At 42.2% G+C, this 20,242-nt stretch overlaps 1 protein-coding gene across 3 annotated transcripts in view; it reads right to left on the reverse strand.

Annotated features, from left to right (window-relative positions):
- Positions 1-8,962: 8,962 nt before the first annotated feature.
- Samd13 (sterile alpha motif domain containing 13) overlaps positions 8,963-20,242 on the reverse strand; it is a 40,014-nt gene continuing 28,734 nt past the window's right edge. For all 3 annotated transcript variants that reach the window (XM_036190809.1, XM_036190811.1, XM_036190808.1), the window contains exon 3: positions 8,963-10,107. In XM_036190809.1, the coding sequence (XP_036046702.1) occupies positions 9,964-10,107 (144 nt within the window). In that variant the 3' untranslated portion in view covers positions 8,963-9,963. The remainder of the gene's footprint in view (positions 10,108-20,242) is intronic.

Consider the following 20,242-nt stretch of genomic DNA (forward strand, 5'->3'; position numbering starts at 1 on the left):
TATAGCCCATTTCTTAATTGGACTGTTGGGCATTTTGATGTCTAATTTCTTGAGCTTTTTATATATTCTGGATATCAGCCCTCTGTCAGATGTGGGGTTGGTGAAGACCTTTTCCCATTCTGTAGGCTGTCACTTTGTCTTGTTGACCATGTCCTTTGCTCTACAAAAGCTTCTCAGTTTCAACAGGTCCCATTGATTGATTGTTTCTCTCAATGTCTGTGCTACTGGTGTTATGTTTAGAAAGTGATCTCCAGTGCTAATGCGTTCAAGACTACTTCCTACTTTCTCTTCTATCAGGTTCAGAGGAACTGGATTTATGTTGAGGTCTTTGATCCACTTGGACTTAAGTTTTGTGCATGGTGACAGATATGGACCTATTTGTAGCCTTCTACACATTGACATCCAGTTATGCCAGCACCATTTGTTGAAGATGCTTTCTTTTTTCCATTGTACAGTTTTGGCTTCTTTGTCAAAAATTATATGTTCATAGGTGTGCGGGTTGATGTCAGGGTCTTCAATTCGATTCCATTGGTCCACATGTCGCTTTTTATGCCAGTACCAAGCTGTTTTTATTATGGTAGCTCTATAGTAGAGCTTGAGGTCTGGGATTGTGATGCCTCTAGAGGTTGTTTTATTGTACAGAATTCTTTTGGCTATCCTGGGTTTTTTGTTTTTCCATATGAAGTTGAGTATTATTCTTTCCAGATCTGCAAAGAATTGTGTTGGTAATTTGATGCGGATCGCGTTTAATCTGTAGATTGCTTTTGGTAAGATGGCCATTTTTACTGTTAATCCTGCCTATCCATGAGCATGGGAGATCTTTCCATTTTCTGACATCTTCTTCAATTTCTTTTTTCAGGGACTTAAAGTTCTTGTCATATAGATCCTTCACATGCTTAATTAGAGTAACCCCAAGGTATTTTATAACATTTGTGGCTATTGTAAAGGGTGGTGTATCTCTGATTTCCTTCTCAGCCTGTTTGTCTATTGTATATAGGATGGCTACTGATTTTTTTGAGTTGATCTTGTATCCTGCTATGTTGCTGAAGGTTTTAATTGGCTGTAGCAGTTCCTTGGTTGAATTTTTGGGGTCACTCATATATACTATTATGTCATCTGCAAATAGGGAGAGCTTGACTTCTTCCTTTCCAGTTTGTATCCCCTCAATCTCTTTATGTTGTCTTATAGCTCTGGCTAGAACTTCAAGTACTATATTGAATAACTAGGGGGAGAGGGGACAGCCTTGCCGTGTTCCTGATTTTAGTGGTATTGCTTTGAGTTTCTCTCCGTTTAATTTGATGTTGGCTGTTTGTTTGCTGTAGATTGCCTTTATTATGTTTAGGTATGTTCCCTGTATTCCTGATTGCTCCAAGACCTTTATCATGAAGGGGTGTTGGATTTTGTCAAATGGCTTTTCTGCATCTAGTGAGATGATCATGTGGTTTTTTTCTTTGAGTTTGTTTATATGGTGTATATACATTGACGGACTTTAGTATGTTGAACCACCCTTGCATCCCTGGGATGAAGCCTACTTGATCATGGTGGATAATTGTTTTGATGTGTTCTTGGAGCCTGTTTGCCAGAATTTTATTGAGTATTTTTGCATCAATGTTCATGAGGGAGATCGGTCTGTAGTTCTCTTTTTTGTTGCATCTTTGGTTTAGGAATCAGGGTAATTGTAGCCTCATAGAAGGAGTTTGGTAATATGCCTTCTGCTTCTATTGTGTGGAACAATTTAAAGAGTATTGGTATTAAGTCTTCTTTGAAGATCTGGTAGAATTCTGCACTGAAACCACCTGGTCCTGGGCTTTTTTTGGTTGGGAGACTTTTAATGACTGATTCTATTTCCTTAGGGATTATTGGACTATTTAAATGGTTTATCTGGTCTTGATTTAACTTAGGTATGTGGTACCTATCCAGAAAATTATCCATTTCTTTTAGATTTTCCAGTTTTGTGGAGTAGAGGTTTTTGAAGTTCGACCTGATGATTCTCTGGATTTCCTCATTGTCTGTTGTTATGTCCCCCTTTTCATTTCTGATTTTGTTAATTTAAATGCTCTCTTTCTTTTGGTTAGTTTGGATAAGGGCTTGTCTATCTTGTTGATCTTGTCAAAGAACCAACTCTTTGTTTCATTAATCCTTTGTATTGTCCTCTTTATTTCTATTTTATTGATTTCAGCTCTCAATTTGATAATTTCCTGGCATCTGTTCCTCCTGGGAGACTTTGCTTCTTCCTGTTCAAGGGCTTTCAGGTGTGCTGTCAAGTCACTAGCGTGAGATTTCTCCAGCTTCTTTATGTGGGCATTCAGTGCTATGAATTTCCCTCTTAGCACTGCTTTCATAGTATCCCATAAGTTTGGGTATGTGGTGTATTCATTTTCATTGATCTCTAAGAAGTCTTTAATTTCTTTATTTCTTCCTTAACCCATTGGTGATTCAGTTGAGCATCATTCAGTTTCCATGAGATTGTAGGATTTCTGTAGTTTTTTCTGTTGTTGAAATCTAACTTTAAACCATGGTGGTCTGATAGAACAAAGGAGGTTATTCGAATTGTTTTGTATCTGTTGAGATTTGCTTTGTGGCCAAGTATGTGGTCTATTTTAGAGAAGGTTCCTTGGGGTGCTGAGAAGAAGGTATATTCTTTTATGTTTAGATGGAATGTTCTGTAGATGTTGATTAAGTCCATTTGAGCCATAATATCAGTTAAGTCCATTATATGTCTCTGTTAAGTTTCAATTTGGCCAATCTGTCCAGAGGTGAAAGTGGGGTGTTGAAGTCTCCCACTATTAATGTGTGGGCTTTTATATGTGATTTAAGCTTTAGTAATGTTTCTTTTACATATATGGGTGCCCTTGTGTTTGGGGCATACATTTTCAGAATTGAGACTTCATCTTGGTGGATCTTTCCTGTGATGAGTATGTAATGTCCTTCATCATCTCTTTTGATTGATTTTAGTTTGAAGTCTATTTTGCTGGATATTAGGATGGCTACACCAGCTTGTTCTTAAGACCATTTGACTGGAAAGTCTTTTCCCAGCCTTTTATTCTTAGGAGGTGTCGGTCTTTGAATTTGAGGTGTGTTTCTTGTATGCAGCAGAAAGATGGGTCCTGTTTTCATATCCATTCTGTTAGTCTGTGTCTTTTTATAGGTGAATTAAGTCCATTGATATTAAGGGATATTAATGACCAGTGATTGTTCGTTCCTGTTGTTATTTTTATTTTTTGGTGGTAGTGTGTGTGTGTACTTCTCTTCTTTGGGGTTTACTGCTGTGGTGTTATCTATTGCCTGTGTTTTCATGGGTGTATCTGCCTTCCTTAGGTTGGAATTTTCCTTCTAGTGCTTTCTGTAGTGCTGGGTTTGTGGATAAGTATTGTTTAAATCTGGTTTTGTCTTGGAAGGTCTTGTTCACTCCATCTATTATGATTGAAAGTTTTGTTGGTTATATTAGTCTAGGCTGGCATCCATGGTCTCATAGTGTTTTCATTATATCTGTCCAGGTCCTTCTGGCTTTCAAAGTCTCCATTGAGAAATCGGGTGTTATTCTGATGGGTTTGCCTTTATAAGTCACTTGGCCTTTTTCCTTTGCTGCCCTTAATATTCTTTCTTTATTCTGTACGTTTAGTTGTTTAATTATTATGTGGCAAGGGGACTTTTTTGGGGGTTCTGTTTGGTGTTCTATAGGCTTCTTGTATCCTTATAGGCATTTCTTTCTTTAAGTTGGGAAAGTTTTCTTCTATGATCTTGTTAAATATATTTTCTGTGCCTTTGAGTTGGTATTCTTCTCCTTCCTCTATTCCTATTATTTGTAGGTTTGGTCTTGTCATGGTGTCCCAAATTTCTTGGACATTTTGGGTCATGACTGTTGGTTTTAGTGTTTTCTTTGACTGATGAATCTATTTCTTCTACCATATCTTCCACACCAGAGATCCTCTCTTCCATCTCTTGCATTCTGTTGGTTATACTTGCCTCTGAAGTTCCTGTTTGTTGACTCAGATTTTCTATTTCCAGCATTCCTCCTTCTAGTGTCTTCTTCATTTTTTCTATTTCCCTCTTCAGTTCTTGGACTGTCTCCCTTGCTTTTTCATGATTTTCTTTCAAGGACTTATTGTTTTCTTCTGCTTTAGTTGTCCTTTCCTCTAGTTTTTAATAGCGTTCTTCCCAATTTTTGTTTGTCTGTTCCTCTACTTTATTTTTGATTTCTTCTATATAAGGCTCTAGCCTCTTCATGATGTCACTTACAAGGTTGTTTTCTTCTTCTTCTTCCATTCCATGATGTTCAGGTCTAGCTGTTAGAGAAGGGCTAGATTCTGGTGATGCTGTATTGCTCTTTATTTTGTTGTATGTACTTCTGCCTTAATGTCTGCCCTTCTCCTCTTGGGTTCATTCTTGGTCTTATCAGTGTACTTGGTCCAGACAGAGCTGACAGATTTAGGGAGCCTCTCTCTGGTCCAGATGGAAGCTCCTGGGCCAGATGGGAGCACTGGTCCAGATGGAAGCTCCTGGGCCAGATGGGAGCACTGGTCCAGATGGAAGCTCCTGGGCCAGATGGGAGCACTGGTCCAGATGAGAGTGCTGGCCGGATAGGAGTTGGGGGGCTGGACTCTGAGTCTCGGGAAGTCCCTGAGGTCTCCTTATTTTGTCCAGATGGGATCTCCTCTTGTCCAGATGTGAGTTCCTCTGTTCTCTGGTCCAGATGGGAGTTCCAGAGCAGGATGGAGGCTGGGGTCTGGTCTCTGATTCTCAGGAAGTGGCTGGGGTCTCTGGCAGATGGGTGTGGGGGCAGGGTGTGGAGACTGCAGGGTCTGCCTGCAGTCTTGGAAAAGGGGAGCCTTCCAGCCGATTGGCCGGAAACTGGGGCCAAGTTGGTCAGGTCCTCCTGGGATCCTCTATATGATTCTAAGAGGCAAATTGGCAGGATCATCAAATGGACTTGGATTTTAGTATCTTTCAATATCACACTGCCACAATTGGCCAGAAATGGTACCCAGGTTATTTAATTGCCTATGGCACTCCAGCACTGAGCTAACAAGCTGTCGTTAGTGTGCACAATGTACATCCTCATCTTCCTGGGGTTTCTCTTCCCCGTTTAGAAGCAGAATGAACACATTTTTCTTAAGAGACATTTCGTTCCTGAAGCAGTCAGACCTTTGAACATTTAACTTCACCCCCCCAAATCATTACAGAAAAGCACTTTGTGGCTCTGGGCCCAGGTTTGACCCCTGCAGATCCCATTTGCAGGGACTGTGAATCACCACCAGTAAATACATTTCTCCTTTGGCTTCCAAATCTGGGAGTGGTTAGGCAACTGTGGTTTATCAGACTTGTGCAAATTAAATTCCCCCAAAGATAAATTTCACTAATGTAGTCAAAAGATGATTTGCGTTCCTGACAACATATACTAGACTCCAAGAACAAAAACACAATCTATATTCACACAGGGTGTTTGTTAAAATTAAATGAAGACTGTGCCAACTGACCTCTTTTTTTCTACATCCACGTCGATTAACCATCTACTACCAAAATGATTCTCATGAGAGGTGGGAAGGAAGAAAGGGAAAGGGAAATTATGTAATTATATTTTAATTAAAATTTCTTTTAAAATAATGCTCATGCCTGCTGCATGCTCTGGTGCAATATGCCAGCTTGTTTCTTTTCAATTAAACTGGCTTGCAATCTCTAACTCCTGAATTAACTTAATCAACAAAGGCTCTGTGTTTTTTGTGTTATTAAAATAGTGTAGGGCAGAGTTAGTCTAAAACTCAAATGCCTTTGGAATCCAGACAGTTACTGCAAATGTGTTGAGCTAAAATGGAAGGCATTAACACATTGGAAATTCTAGCCCCATTGGAAATGTCCCAATATCGTTTACACACCCCCACCCACCCCCACACACCACCCACACCCGCTGTGGCTAAAGTAAAGAAAGCATGTGTCCGTGTAGACCACACTGAACAGTGGCCTAGACTTTAAATCAGCCCATTACATCTAATTTGTAGGGCATGAATTCAACCTTCAAATGTGGTATGTGTGTGTGGAGGGGGGTAGGGAGCAGAACAGCAGGGACTTCCTTGAATCTCCCTGATTCTGGTATCCTCTCTGCCTGTGCAGTTAAAATTAATAACCATCAGATCTCACATATGTTTTTTATCATAAAATATATTGGCATCCAGGCAAGAACTTTCCCACTGCATTCATGGTATGTGTTCCCATATGGCAAGTGCATTTGTGACCAGTTGTAGACCAAGGCCACACTCACGGAAATGCAGTGTGAGGAACAAACGCTCCCAGCTGTGGAACATCAGCTAACCTGATGGCCTATTCAGTAATAGCGATTGTTGCTGATGGAGTGGGACAGAACACCTTCAGCTACTGCTACAGAATCAGTGATCCTGCCTGTTGTAGGCTCTTCCTTCAGTGTCTGAGAACAGCAAGCAAGCTTGAACTGACCGATTTTGTGTGAAAGGTGTTATCAGCTGAGGGATGCTTTTCATATTTTTTTCATTTGCTTTTCAACAATCTCTCTGTCCTCAGCACACACAGAGAAATTCTATGCTGAGGCTGAGTTAGGATATGCCAAGTTCAACCTGGAGAAAGACCTAGTTAAAAAGCCATACATTGTATCATCTGATCTGAGTGTTTACTGACCCACTGGTAGTCACTAAAAGCTGTTCCCAAATACCCCAATTTCTCATAGGCATTACAAGGAAAACAAACCCTGATATTTAAGAAAGCTTGAGCAAGAAGCAGGTTCTAGAAGTGGGCACTGATGTAGCCCGAGGATGCTGTAGGATGCCTTCTTGAGACGAGGAGCCATTTTCATAGGAAATGAAATCACATATGGAGATTACTCAGTTGCTCCAGTTAGGTATAATGCTTTGTCATGGATTTGACCTTCAGTTTGGGATTGGCTGAGGCTCAGTTGCTTGGTTACTATGTTTTTCTTTGGTATAGGTTACAATCTGCCCATAATTAGAGTTAGGGTGTAGTTCATTATACAGAGACCACCTGGGGGCAGATTTTATTGCTCATATAAGCTGGGTTAGGGCGAACCTATTTCAGTTTTATTACAGAGTGATGAGGCATGGGCTCGTAGCTAGGTTCACAGGTTCACATGAGAAGAATATTTCAAGAGTCCTTTGCAGCTAATGAATGGCAATGAGACTAGGTTCTGGTCAGCAAGATAGATAAAGCATAAGAAATGTCCTAAAACAGAGGTCCTCAGTCTGTGCATATCAGATATTGACATTAGGATTCATAACAGTAGCAACATTACCATTATGAAGTAGCAGTGAAATAATTTTATAGTTGGGGTCACCAGAACACGAGGAACTATATTAAAGGGTCACAGCATTAGAAGGTTGAGAACCACTTTCCTAAAAGAATGAAGTTCTACTCCTTTGTTTCCTCCTGCCCTCTGCTGTTTGGAATTCATGTGTTGATGGCAACGTCCAAGACAACAATTTTGTGCTGTACAATGATGGAGCAAAGAGATGGAAGGAGCTTTGTACCTAGCCTTGCCGATGCTTCTCCTTCTCTGGACGTCTAGATGGGGACTAAGTAAACTCGCATCTTGTTATGCTAACAGTAATGAGGGTGAGGTGGGCAGTCCCCATCACTCCCAAGGGAGCCATTTCCAGTTAATGCAGAGGTTTTGGAGATGAAGTTTCACTCAAGTTCTCCCTTCCATCATCTCCTACCTCTCATCAAGGTCTCCACAGGCCTTGTCTTAACTGCCTCGCCATTTTGCCAGTGCCTAACTGTGTTCTGCCTATTGTGCCTGCACCCTAGGTGGGAGGCTGGGACTAGAAATTATCCCTTTGTAGTCACTTTTCTTGTTGATAGTGTAAAGCAAAACATTGAAGTTCTAGACACCCCATAAACTCCTTAACTGAAGTTATCTAAAATGCAATTTTTGTTTATTTGAGATAGGGTGTCCTACAACCCAGACTAATCTCAAGCTTCCTATGTAGCTCAGGCTGGCTTGAACTCCTGATCCACCTGTATCCACCTTCCACGTGCTAGGATTACAAGTATGTTCTACCATGCCCAGAGTACGTGGTGCTGGGAATCAAATTTGAGGACCAATGTGTAGCAGCAGGCAGGCACTCTACCAACTGAGATATATCACCAGCCTGGGATGCACCTTTGAATTCTGAACTATTCAATTTTCTAGGTCTTTTCACTCTCATCTTTAGATTTTATGTTCTTAGTGCTGGAGAGATGGCTTATCAGTTAAGATCACAGGCTGCTCTTCCAGCATACTGGGGTCTGATCCCCAGCACCCACATGGCAGCTCACAATAATCTGTAACTCCATTTCCAGGTGATCTGATCTTCTCTTTTGGCTTCTGTGGGAACCAGGGATACACACACTACCCATGCATACAGGTAGACAAAACACCGATACACATAAAATATAAAAATTAAAAATAAATAGAATTAGATTTTATGTTCTTTAGAGAAATGGTCCCCATAGAGCAATGGGGTAGTCTTTAAAACAGGGAGGAGAGGCAAACTCAGAGACCCATGGACGCCCTGCTAAGTTTGTATCAAATCATGATTCTGATAGGCAGTAAAAAATCCTTGGTTAAAATACCACCGAAAATTGATTGCTGGGTGGACTACGAGAAGGAATGAGACCTGCCATGGTGGTTTAGCTTATATGAGGTTCCATTTATATATACGTCTACATAGTTTAATTTTATTAAAAATTTAACTTTATTATTTGTGAGTGTGTGCACTCATGCACACGTGTTTACCCAAGGCTTGAACTCAAGTCCTTAGATTTGGTGGCAAGAACCTTTATGTACTAAGCCATCTCATTCACTCTAAAGTTTCTTTTTAAGCTTAACTTTCTGTGTTTTCAAGGATATGGTGTTAATCTTTAATCCTCAAGGAACGGACCAAATGAGAAGAAACCAAAGACATACTTGGTGAACACAAACAGTGTTTTATTGCGACCACAAAGCACCAACTCACCAAGGCATGGACAAACATTGCTCAGTAAATGTCTCTTTGAACAGAGAAGTCCACTTTTTCAAATTCTGAAAGACAAATACTCAAACCAGGGACCAAACACAGCATAGGACAATTAAAAAAATATTACAGAATCCTGGAGGAATATATATGCATATATAAAAATATTCTGTGCTATTAACAAAGCTTTGGGATCTATTAACTCTTGACAAATTGCTTCAGAAAGAATTATAAATACAAACCATAAAGTAAAAAACAAAAACAAACAAACAAAATCCCCAAAGCCCCTAAATGCTTTCTTCAGCAACAAGGAACCAACATAAGCAGGAAATATTCTCTCCCCTGTGACAGTGAGTTGATTACAAGGATGTCTCCAGTGCAAAGCAAGTTTCTCTTCTCAGAGAGTTCTGTTCCTGAAGGGAGCCTGGTGCATGTTTGATTCATACACAGCACAGCACATCCCTGTGAAACCTTAAGAAGGTCAAGTGGAGAACCCTCTAGAAAAAAGGGTGTTGACAATTCCATCCATGGAGCATACATCTAGGAGCAGAGCAATTTACGGGAGACAGCACTCTCTCACTCGTCTCCCTCCCCGCTGAGTTCTGTGTGTACTCATTTCTAAGTCTATAACCCAGGCCACTCATTCCACATCCATCCTCTTTTTTTTTTTTTAAGGAGTTGATGGAAAACAATATATGTTGAAACGAGGAAAATTCTGTGATTTCAAAGCCCCTGAGGGGAGGGGTACCTAAGAGTCAATGACAAGCTGGTGTGACAAGGATAACCATTGTGTGTACATTCTGTCTTTACTCCTCCAGGGTGAGTCAGGCCAGCCAATGGATTGCCTATCCAATAGGATAACACCTTGTAGGATCGAAATTCTTTACGTACACGCATGTATGTATTCTGTTTGTGAAGTCTCACAACATGAAATTAATTACATCACTGTGAATTCTGTTCTGAGGACTGAGACCTCGATTTCACTTTACTAGGAAGAGCTGTTCTTTAAATGCTTGGTCTGAAGAGGTTTTACATGATACTCATAGATTTTCAGAGCAGGCCCCAGTTTCAACTGCAGCCCTGTCAACACGTCATTTCTCGTCATCAAGAGCAGGGATTTTCCATCAATTTCCTAGAATGGAAACAGAGGAAAGCCAGTGTGTGAGCCAGAAGCTCTTGGTCATGAAGATCAAGGGAAGGGTGAACATGGGGGTTACAGCACTCCTCTCCAGCTAAAACCTACCGTAAGAGTGTCAAATGGAATCTTCATCATATCTTCCATCTTCTACTTCAAAACATCTTCTGGGTTGAGATTAAACACAATCTATAGCTGATCTTGTTTTCAAGATCCTATCACAAATCTTAAAAAACCCACGGGCAAGTTTAAAATAGTATGTATCTACCTCAGGGATCAGAGAAGTTCCTTCTGAAAGGGATAAGGACATGTTCCACCCATGAACTATATTAAAATTTGCTAAAATTCTCTATATGCTAAAGTTCCCAAACCAGTCTATACATTACAACAGGCAGAGATTATCATCCTTAATTTACAGGAAAGCAAGGGTTGAGCAAGAAGTTTACTGGCTTGACACAAAAAGAATTAGGGAAGAGAGGCATGGGATTTGAAAGCTTGTCTGTCCACAGCCTTTGTCTCCTTTCCTTCTGTCTCCTCATCTCCCCTCTGAAGGAAACCAGGGCTTTAAGGGCATCAGCATGGGGACCAGCACGCTACCCCAATCCCAGTCCCCTCTGCTCAATGTCACAATTAAATGTGTGTTATCTAGATGGCCTGAGTCTAGATTCAAAGCTTTCTGGAAATCTTGCTAATTATAGTTGTGGGCAACAATAAGCATGCTCCCCCTTTGGGAGAGACTCTCCTCTGGTTCCCCCTCAACCTGAAAACCACCAACTTTACACACCAAGGCTCCCTACAGCACCTCCTCTCAACAGATCAAGAACAAGGCTGTGAAGGTTAGGACCCTGCCAGCTGCCCAACCCCTGTCCCCTTGCACTTGAGAGTCCATCCCTTGGGTCCTTTAGGTACTTTGGACTACAAGGGAGGAAATTAAAATGGGCTTCTAACAAAAGAGATGAAAATGGTCAGAATGGAATTTATGGAAAAGAAACTCGGAGAATGCTAGCTGTGACCATGCTTTTGTTATTGTTTAGGGAAGAAATTGCTTGTATGTCTCTTATGGCAGAGTCCTAACTTTAGGAGACTTGGGTCAGCTGTGCTTAAGAGTTTGTTCAAAACTCTTTGTTCAAAAAAGAGTGCTGCCTGAACAATCCTGGACCAATCTCGGCTGATGAGATGAAACATTTCAGTGATGACATAAAACTGTGACCCTGTTTACTCCATCCCCCAAGGAAGCCATTGCTCCCCACTCTCATGGACTTTGCCAGGCTGTGGAGAAAATGTGTTGAACTCCAAGAGTGTAGAGAAACGGCACCAGGTCAAAGGGGCTAGAGAAGTTCCCACTCTGCGGCCCTTGCTCCTGTCTCCCCCTGGGAGATGGGGGAACACAGGGCTTCCAACAGGATTCCATGAGGCCTTCCAGCCTGCACTCCTTGAGCTACGAGAGACACACCTCCTCGCCATTCTCACTTCCACTGCTCTCCAGCCGCAGTAGCTCGGTTTACATGTCAGCCACCCATCATGAAACAGCAGAACAAGGAATTGCTTCTAGCTGCCTCACAGTGTTGCTGACTTCGGGAAACAGTTTTGGGCTACTGAAACATCTCGTGCTGATTCAGGAGCGACAACTACCGCACACAAACAAGCAACTGCTTCAAGGGCAGTTGGAAATTAATCACAAACATGGGAAGTGACCAGTACTAAAGCTGATAGCCTAATCTCCCTACCTCCTTCCCTCCCTCCCCCCTTTCCCCCCACTGTTAGTGATCAAGACTGCCCATCAATAATACCTGTAAGAGTTTGAGTTGCCTGTTAACTATTTTGAGGTGACCTTGCTTAAGGAGTTGTTGAAACTCCAGGAGCAGAGCAGAGGGCACTCTGTGACCACAGCATTCTAAGATTTGGTGGCCTCAGAGCTCAGCCTCCACTCTGGGTGAGATGAACTCAGACTTGGAATGCCGAAGGAGTGGAGCCCTGCCCGCTCCATCTTCCCTCAGCAGCCGCCTGCTCAGACATGACCTCTGTGCTCCAAGCAGGCACCTCTGCTTTCAGACCCTGTTTGCATTTCTGCGCAGGCAAACTGCCTTCACTAACTGAAAGCGAGTTATGGAAAGAAGAAATCAGCACTGGCCAAGCAGCCCTCTGCAGCTCAGCATTTCTGCCAAGTGTGTCTATGAAAATGCTGAGATTTGGATTTTACTTGAAACAAAATGGAAAATCATGTTTTATGTTCCAATTTGATGATTTCCCTTTGTCCCTCAGGCACACTGTCATTCACCTCAGAGAAGTGGGCAGAAGGATCCATCTGGAGACACTCACTGTGCAAGTGTTGAAATGTATTGTCATCTACACACACAGCTTTCCCTTAAGCCTGACTCTAGCAGCTCAGACCCAGGAGAGCAGAACACGGTACTAGGTGACTGGGAGCATATGGTCAGGCAAGCAGCAATCTAAATCCTATTACCACAACCCAGGGGCAGCCAAGCACAGGCAATCACTTAGCAACTAGAGATTCTATTCGGTTGAGCCATGTCCCCCTTTCAATGCATTTGGCAGCAAGACACCCTGCTGGCATGCCCTTTTCTGAAGAGTGCACATGTTAGCAACCTTGGACCCCCAGCTGCACTGAGTTAAATACACATCCCATTCCAAACAGTGGGATGTTTCTCCTCCCTTAGCAAATGATGGGCACTAAAAGAAACCAGTGCCTTCTGAGTCCAAGTCAACCCTTTGCTTCCTTTCTGCATTCTTGCCAGAAGGATGTAAGTGTATTCCCACTAGGGGAGAAAATTCACCAAGATTAAAATTTTCAAGAGCTGCATAAAACATTTGCCTCATCAAAATCTCACCCATGGGAAAGTCCCTTGATTAAAAGAGCTAATAATTTGTTATTTAACTTCCATAATAGATTATAATTGCAAATGAAACCCAATTTTTGCTAACCAGCACTGACTGGAAACTGTAGACTTCATCAGTAGCTTTTCTAAGGAGGAACTCACCCGGATCCCAGCAGTTTATTAATATAGACTGGAGGGGTGAAATGCAACCAACAGACTCTGGCTCAGCAGAACAAACAAACCACCGAGATTTGTAAATACATCACAATTAAAGTGAGAACAAAGATATAATTCACCCCCTGGGGTTTCTGTGTTAATGGACAAGCATTTTCTAGCTTCACTGTGCTACAGTGTTCCTGTCTTCATGTATAAGCAAACTCCAAATCCCTGTTGTGCCAGACTGTTAAAATATTTGTCTACTTAGGACGTTCTAGCAAGTTCTGATACATTCAAGCAAGGTGTGGAGAGGATAGGTCTGAATTTCCAATAGCTGAGGCTCTAGATCTATAAACCAAGGGGACAGAGTAGTTACTACATCACTGAGGACTGGGCAGGGCTGGGGCATGCTACTCTATCTCTTCAAGCCTCATTTCCATCTGTAAGATGGGGAAGCAGCTACTAGACTGCACTGCTGGAAAATTCAGAGATAACAACTGAAGACATCTACTGAGCAGCCAATACATACATACATACAAACATACATACATACACATACATACATATCTCCTTAACCTGTAGACCTTTCACTCTCTCTCTCTGTCAGCATTAATCTACGTGTAGATAACCCATTGAATCAGACTTGATCATGATATGAACCATAGGAAATGCATGTGGAGAGAGGTGAGATGGGAATAGAGAAAGAGAGACATAGAAAAACAGGCTAGGGAAAGAAAAGGAAGAGTCACCAAGAAGGAGGCACTGGTTGGTAAGCAGCAAGTGGGACATCCATGGAAGGGCACTGGGATTCTGCCTTTCATGTGCTCTGTCTGTCCCCCATCCCCTTACTGAGTGAGAACACAGGCTGGAAGGTCAGCACTGTTCCTCACTGGTCTTCTGTATTAACATCTGGCCCATGACTCCCCTCTCCAGCGAGGAGAGCTTTGGGCTAGGCCAGCCTCTGTCTCTGCCACTCAACCCTCAGATCCCAACCATCTTTGATGGGCATCAAGACACACATATCTCATTTGCAGCTCCTGGTAAAGAATAAAATGGCAGTTCCTTACCAATCACGTGAAGGATTCCGATGAAACAGGCGTTCATTCTCTATTTTCATTGGTCCTCTCATGTTCTCTACAACTTTCTTTGTGACAACTCTCTTACCATTCACTATCCGGGTACAAGTGGTGACCAGTCTGAACTTTCCCATTCCATGGCTTACATATGGTACATATGTCTCAGAGGCACAAGGACTCAATTTTGATCCTAGGGACACGAAAGTAGAAAATCCTGTGTCCATGATGGGGGTGACACTAAAGAAGGGGGAAGAGGCTCTTCTGGACCGAGCCATGGGACCAGTGAACCAACAGTCTCCTGAAAAGAGGTCTTCATCTTCAGTGACCTTCTGGAAGGTGTGGTGTGGCCTCCGAAAGCACAGTTCTTCCTCAAAATGGGTTTTGTCTCTGGCATCACCTCTGAGTTCTACTTTGAAATGGCCATCATCCCTGATTTCTCCTTTGGTATGGCCATCACCTCTGATTTCTCCTCTGGTATGCCCATTACCTCTGATTTCTCCTCTGGTATGGCCATCACCCCTGATTTCTCCTCTGGTATGGCCATCACCCCTGATTTCTCCTCTGGTATGGCTCCATCTGGACCTGTCATAGTCCTTTCGCTTCTTGGCATCAGATAAGACCTGATAGGCTTCAGATACTTGTTTGAATCTCTCCTCTGCTGCTTCCTTATCTCCTGGATTCTTGTCTGGGTGTATTTGCAGAGCCAACTGGTGGAAAGCCTTCTTGATATCAGAGGAGGAGGCATTCTGAGGCACCCCTAGTACTTTGTAATAATTCACCATGTTTCTTCAAACAGCCTTTCCCCACCAAGAGTTGAGATTTTGATGAATTTCCATATAACTTCAGAAAGGAAGATGGTCAATCATTCAAGTTAACAGCTTTGAATGTCATCACATGGTTCTTGGAGTGAAGCCTCTTCTGGTGGAGAAATTCCTCTTTAGTGTGTGGGTCCTTCCCACACCACCACACCCATGCTCTAGAGGCCTTTGCTGCTCATTGTGCAAGAGTGACTATGAGGTCATCACCTCAAGCCAGTGACCCCCAGAGTCTCAGCTGATGCTGTGCCTGCCCTGTTTTCATAGTGGTGGGGCATCTGAGATGCTATTACAGAAACTGGAGGGACCTCATCTTACTCAAAGACAAACACATACACAGTAAACAAGCACACCGTGTCTTGTTAACTGACAGAAACCATTTGTGTAGCTTAAAAACCATTTGCCTTGTTTGTAACAGCCCCAAGTCAGCAGACCCAACATCTACTCCTGGGTGTCACTGTGACTTTATTTATTTATTTATCTATTTATATATCTATCTATCTATTTATTTATTTATGGTTTTTGAGACAGGGTTTCTCTGTGTAGTTTTGGAGCCTATCCTGGAACTCACACTGTAGACCAGGCTGGCCTCGAATGTGTACGGGTATTTAGCTGGCTGGTCTTGAACGTGTACGGGTATTTTGCTGGCACATATGTCTGTGCACCACTTGTGTGCAGTGTCTGCAGAGGACAGAAGAGGGTGTCAGATCACTTGGAACCAGAGTACAGAGTTGTGAGCCAAAATGTGGGTTCTGGAATTGAACCTGGGTCCTCTGGAAGAGCAGCCAGTACTCTTAACTGCTGAGACAGGTTTTCAGCCCCTGCCCTTTGTTATTTAATATTTCCACTGGCACAATGGGGGTGATAGGATGGAGGTTGTCTTAATTTTTGAAATCATATATACATTTCTGATGAAAGAAAAAAGAAAATTCATTCATCAAGAAAGGAAACTGGGTCAGAGGCAAATTTAAGTAGGGTTTTTAATGGACACACATAGGGAACAGAATCAGAAGCTTGGCTCCTCATTCAGTATGTACTTCAGCTGATCTATTCATGTGAACCTTTTGGAACTCTATCTGTGTATTTAAAAACCATACAAAGTAGCAGAATCAGAACGACAAACTCTACTTAGAAGAACTGGCACTGGGGCTCCAGTGTAGTGGGGCGTTCACTGCCTGTCTCGATTCCTTTCTTGTTGCTGTGGCAAACACTCTCATAAAAGCTGGCCTACTGTCCAAGGTCTAGTCCACCACGGTGGGTGAGCTGAGGCAGCAGAACTTGAAGCAGGTGATCACATGGCACCCACGGTCAGGAAGAAGACAGCAGGGACTACATGCTGATGCTCTGCTCCTTGCTTCAGGCACATACAGTCCCACCTTTGGGGGTGGCTCTTCCCACCTCAGTCAATGCAAGCAAACAAGATAAACTGACAGGCACACCCTTAGACTTATCTCCAGGTGATTCTAGGCTCTGTCAAAGTGACAATGGATGGCCACTAAGCATCCCCACTGCCCATTTCACAGGACACACAACTTCACATTTCCCAGACTTCTTTGTAATTCGGCATGGTGTGCGACTGATGTATGGTCACTGAGATGTGAAGGGTGGATGTGTACCTCTTTCAGGAAGACCGTGAAACCACACCCCCCCCTTGCTCTTTCTCCTTCCACTGACAGCCACCAAGAATGACAGAGGCTCTATCACTGGACTTTTGAAATATAGTGTTGCAAATCATTGCCATCAACCACATCAGACTGTTACTGAGAGGAAGAAATAACTGTGCCATCTGCCATGTTTTCACACCTATTTGTGACAGTAACCGACTTACCTTTAGAACCAATTCCTGAAATGCCATCAGCTAGACAAGTCCAACCTCTGAAGCACTAAACCCAACTGTTCTCCATCTGCACTCTTCTATATCAACCTCTCATTTCGACTCTGTGTCCTGCACTGTTCTCAGTGCCCTTCACATCCTCCTGTGTGAAGCCCATGGCTGACGTGGGATCCATTCTTTCATTAATCCTCTAAAGTAGCCCATGAAGACTAACAGCCCTGTTGTGCCCAGGCCACAAGCACCCAAGCCAGGAGGAGTCAGCAATTCTGCATCTATAGACCCAGTGCCACTGACATAACAGAAGAAAACCATGAAGATGACACACTGCACAACCTCAGCTGTGTTGGTACAATGTAGAGACAGAATTTATTTGTGATCATCTCCTTTCCATTCTCCTCGGTGGTCATTCTTAATGTTACTGCTCTTCTCTAGTTTCTGATTAAACCCCGGCCCCTTCCCTTTCTTCCTGTTTAGTTAAACAAAATAAACAAAAAGAGAAACCATCATGAAGTTCCTAAATGTCTCCCAAAGTCAGAGTGAATTGGATCCTCCAATGAGAAGAGTCAATGTGGGTTGATAAGTTAGGTCTAAATTATAACTGGGACTCCAAGGAAATCTGTGGTGTTAATTCAAAAGTCTGGAGAACTGAAAATGGTTGAGGTAGGGGTGGTTGATGATGCACGTCCTGGTTGGCATCTGAAGGTCTGAGAACTAAGAGCTACAATGATAGATGGCAGAAGACAGATAACCTCAAGCCACATGGGCAAACTCATTCTTCCTCCACATTCTGCTTTTCTTTCTGTTTCTGTGATAAAAATGTTCTGACTAAAAGCAATTTTGGACAGGCAAGTATATGTGGCTTACACTTCCAGGTCAGGGTCCATCACTGAAGAAATCAAGGCTGAAATCCAAGTAGTATAACTTGAAGTAGAAAACCATGGGGAAGGGTGCTTGGGGACTTGTTTACAGGCTCAGCTCACCTACTTTTCTTGGATAGTCCAGGACTACCTGTGCAAAAGATAATACTGCACACATGGGCGGGGCCTCCTAAACAATTATGGATCAAGATAGCCCCTCAGAGACATGTCCACAGACCAATCTGATAAAGACAATTACTCAATTGAGACTCATTTTTTCAGCTGACTCCAGACTATGTAATGTTAACTAGGATACTCTACCTTAGTGTTCTTCTGGGGTCATCCTTGGCTTAAATGATGCCCACTCACTCTGGTGAGATTACACTTCTTTAGTGCACTGATTCAAAATTTAATCACCTCCATGAACACTCTTGTAGATACACAAGACCATAGTGATGTTCTACCTATTTGGACGTCCCTTACTTTGGTCAAGTTAACACATAACATTAATCATCACCTGTATCTCCAATGTAGTTTTCTGTCTTGATCATTTCCTCATATTTTTAAAATAAAATATTTGAAATTTTTATTAACCAACTGAGCTATCATATATCACGGTTAAGATTACATTAGAAATTTTTATTGTATTAAAATTTATCTTATAGGCTGGTGAGATGGCTCAGCAGGTAAAGGCATTTTCCCCCAAACCAAGTAAAGGTGGGTGGAGAGAACTGACTCCCTAATGTTTCCCAAAGGTTTCACAGCTTCCCAAACAGTGCCACTAGCTTATGGCGAAGTGTTCAAATATAAGACCTGGGGATAGGCACCAATCTCAGCTGTCACACTCATCTCTCCATTAGACGTTGGATTTATGCCCTCAGTGGAGCCCCAGTACCTCTCTTTGCTAGGTGAACCAATCTTTTTTTCCATCCCTTGCTTTTCAGCCCCAACTCCTGCCCATCTGCTCAACATTCCCTAATACAAGTTTCCTGGAGTTGCCAAGACAACAAATGTTGTTTCATGACTTTGTGTTTGGCCCTTCCTCTGCATGGAATATTCTGGACTTCCTTCAGAAGGTTCTCCTGACTGTGATGGTTTTAAGTGGCTTTATTAAAGTAATGTTTGTTATGAATACTGCTTTATTACTTTTATCTTTATTTTAATGGGTATTGTCACTAAACAAGTAAGTCAATGTTCCACAACTGGCTCGCTCTCTCTATTTCACAGATGTTTTCATCTTCAACAGCTGATGTGGGTGCTTTAGCTTATTCTATGTAAATAAACATATTTTAAATATTTTTCATTACCAGTTTTGCCTTTAATTCCCTTTGGCTACTTTCTGTTAACATCACTCTTTTGCTTGCATTGTAACTTTTAAAAAAATCTGTTATGGCTGGGTACTGGTGGCATATGCCTTTAATCCCAGCACTCAGGTAGGCAGAGTTCAAGGCCAGCTTGCTTTAATAGAGTGAATTCCAGGGCAGCCATAGCTACATAGATAAGCCCTGTCTTGAAAAACCAAATAAATTAAATAAAAACTTTCATGAACTGAAGGGAGTTGCCATATCCCCTATAAATTTATTATACTATAGAGTATTTTAAGCATTTCGGTGTTCCCCAAACTGTTAAGAAATATCAAGCATCAGAGTACCTTGAATATTTTCAGTGCTGGTACTACAAAATGCTAGGGTAAATCAAGTTTTTTTTCTAAGGTGTGAGGTTTGAATTGGCCTAACTCAGAGCTGAATTTGTCATGAAGCTAGAGAGGCTCATTTTACACTTGAACAATTTTGTACTCATAACTCTCTGACATATGTCAAAGCAGGGCTCCAGAGTTGGAGACACTTGAAGCTCCACAGAAGCTGGGCTTGTCCCTGGTCTGCTGGGCACCATGAATCTAGAGGGACTGCAGTCGCATGACTTTGGGCACTGAGCTCCTTGTGGTTATGATGGGCCTCCCACTTAGCAACTCCCTTTTGAGGTGGGTAGTGTATCTGACAACACGCAGCAATACAAAATTCTGTTTTTCTTCATTAAGATGGCTTCTTCAAAAAGTTGATCAATGTTAGCAGCAATGAGCCATCTGAAGAGAAAGTCCACTTTCAGGTTTAAATTATGACTTACCTAGATGGGTATTTCAGATAAGAGGCGGTTTTTGTGGCTAAGTGAAAGGTAATGAAAGAAAGTTCATTGGCCACTTTGAGTTGCATGTTATTTTCTCATGATATTCTGAGGCAGAAAGTGATCTCAGAGATCCATAGTGTTCCAAAAATAAAATTACTGATGTCACTCACTTACTCATAAGAATGGGAACTGTGCACAGTCTTAACCACACAACAGTGACTGAACGTCAGCTGTCTTGCATCTTCTCCTTACATTCTCTGAGTACATGAAAGTCAGAAAGATCTAGACAGAGAAGAGAAGTAGCCAAAGAACACTTGAAAGGACTACCTTTGTGACTTATGATCAGATCCAGTTTGAGTGCCACAGACAGTGCCACTGTCAAGACAGATGACATTGCTGAAACCAGAAAGTGTTGCTTGTGTAGCCTTCAGAG

The sequence above is a fragment of the Onychomys torridus genome, chromosome 6, assembly GCF_903995425.1.
Source record: "Onychomys torridus chromosome 6, mOncTor1.1, whole genome shotgun sequence".
Lineage (NCBI taxonomy): Eukaryota > Metazoa > Chordata > Mammalia > Rodentia > Cricetidae > Onychomys > Onychomys torridus.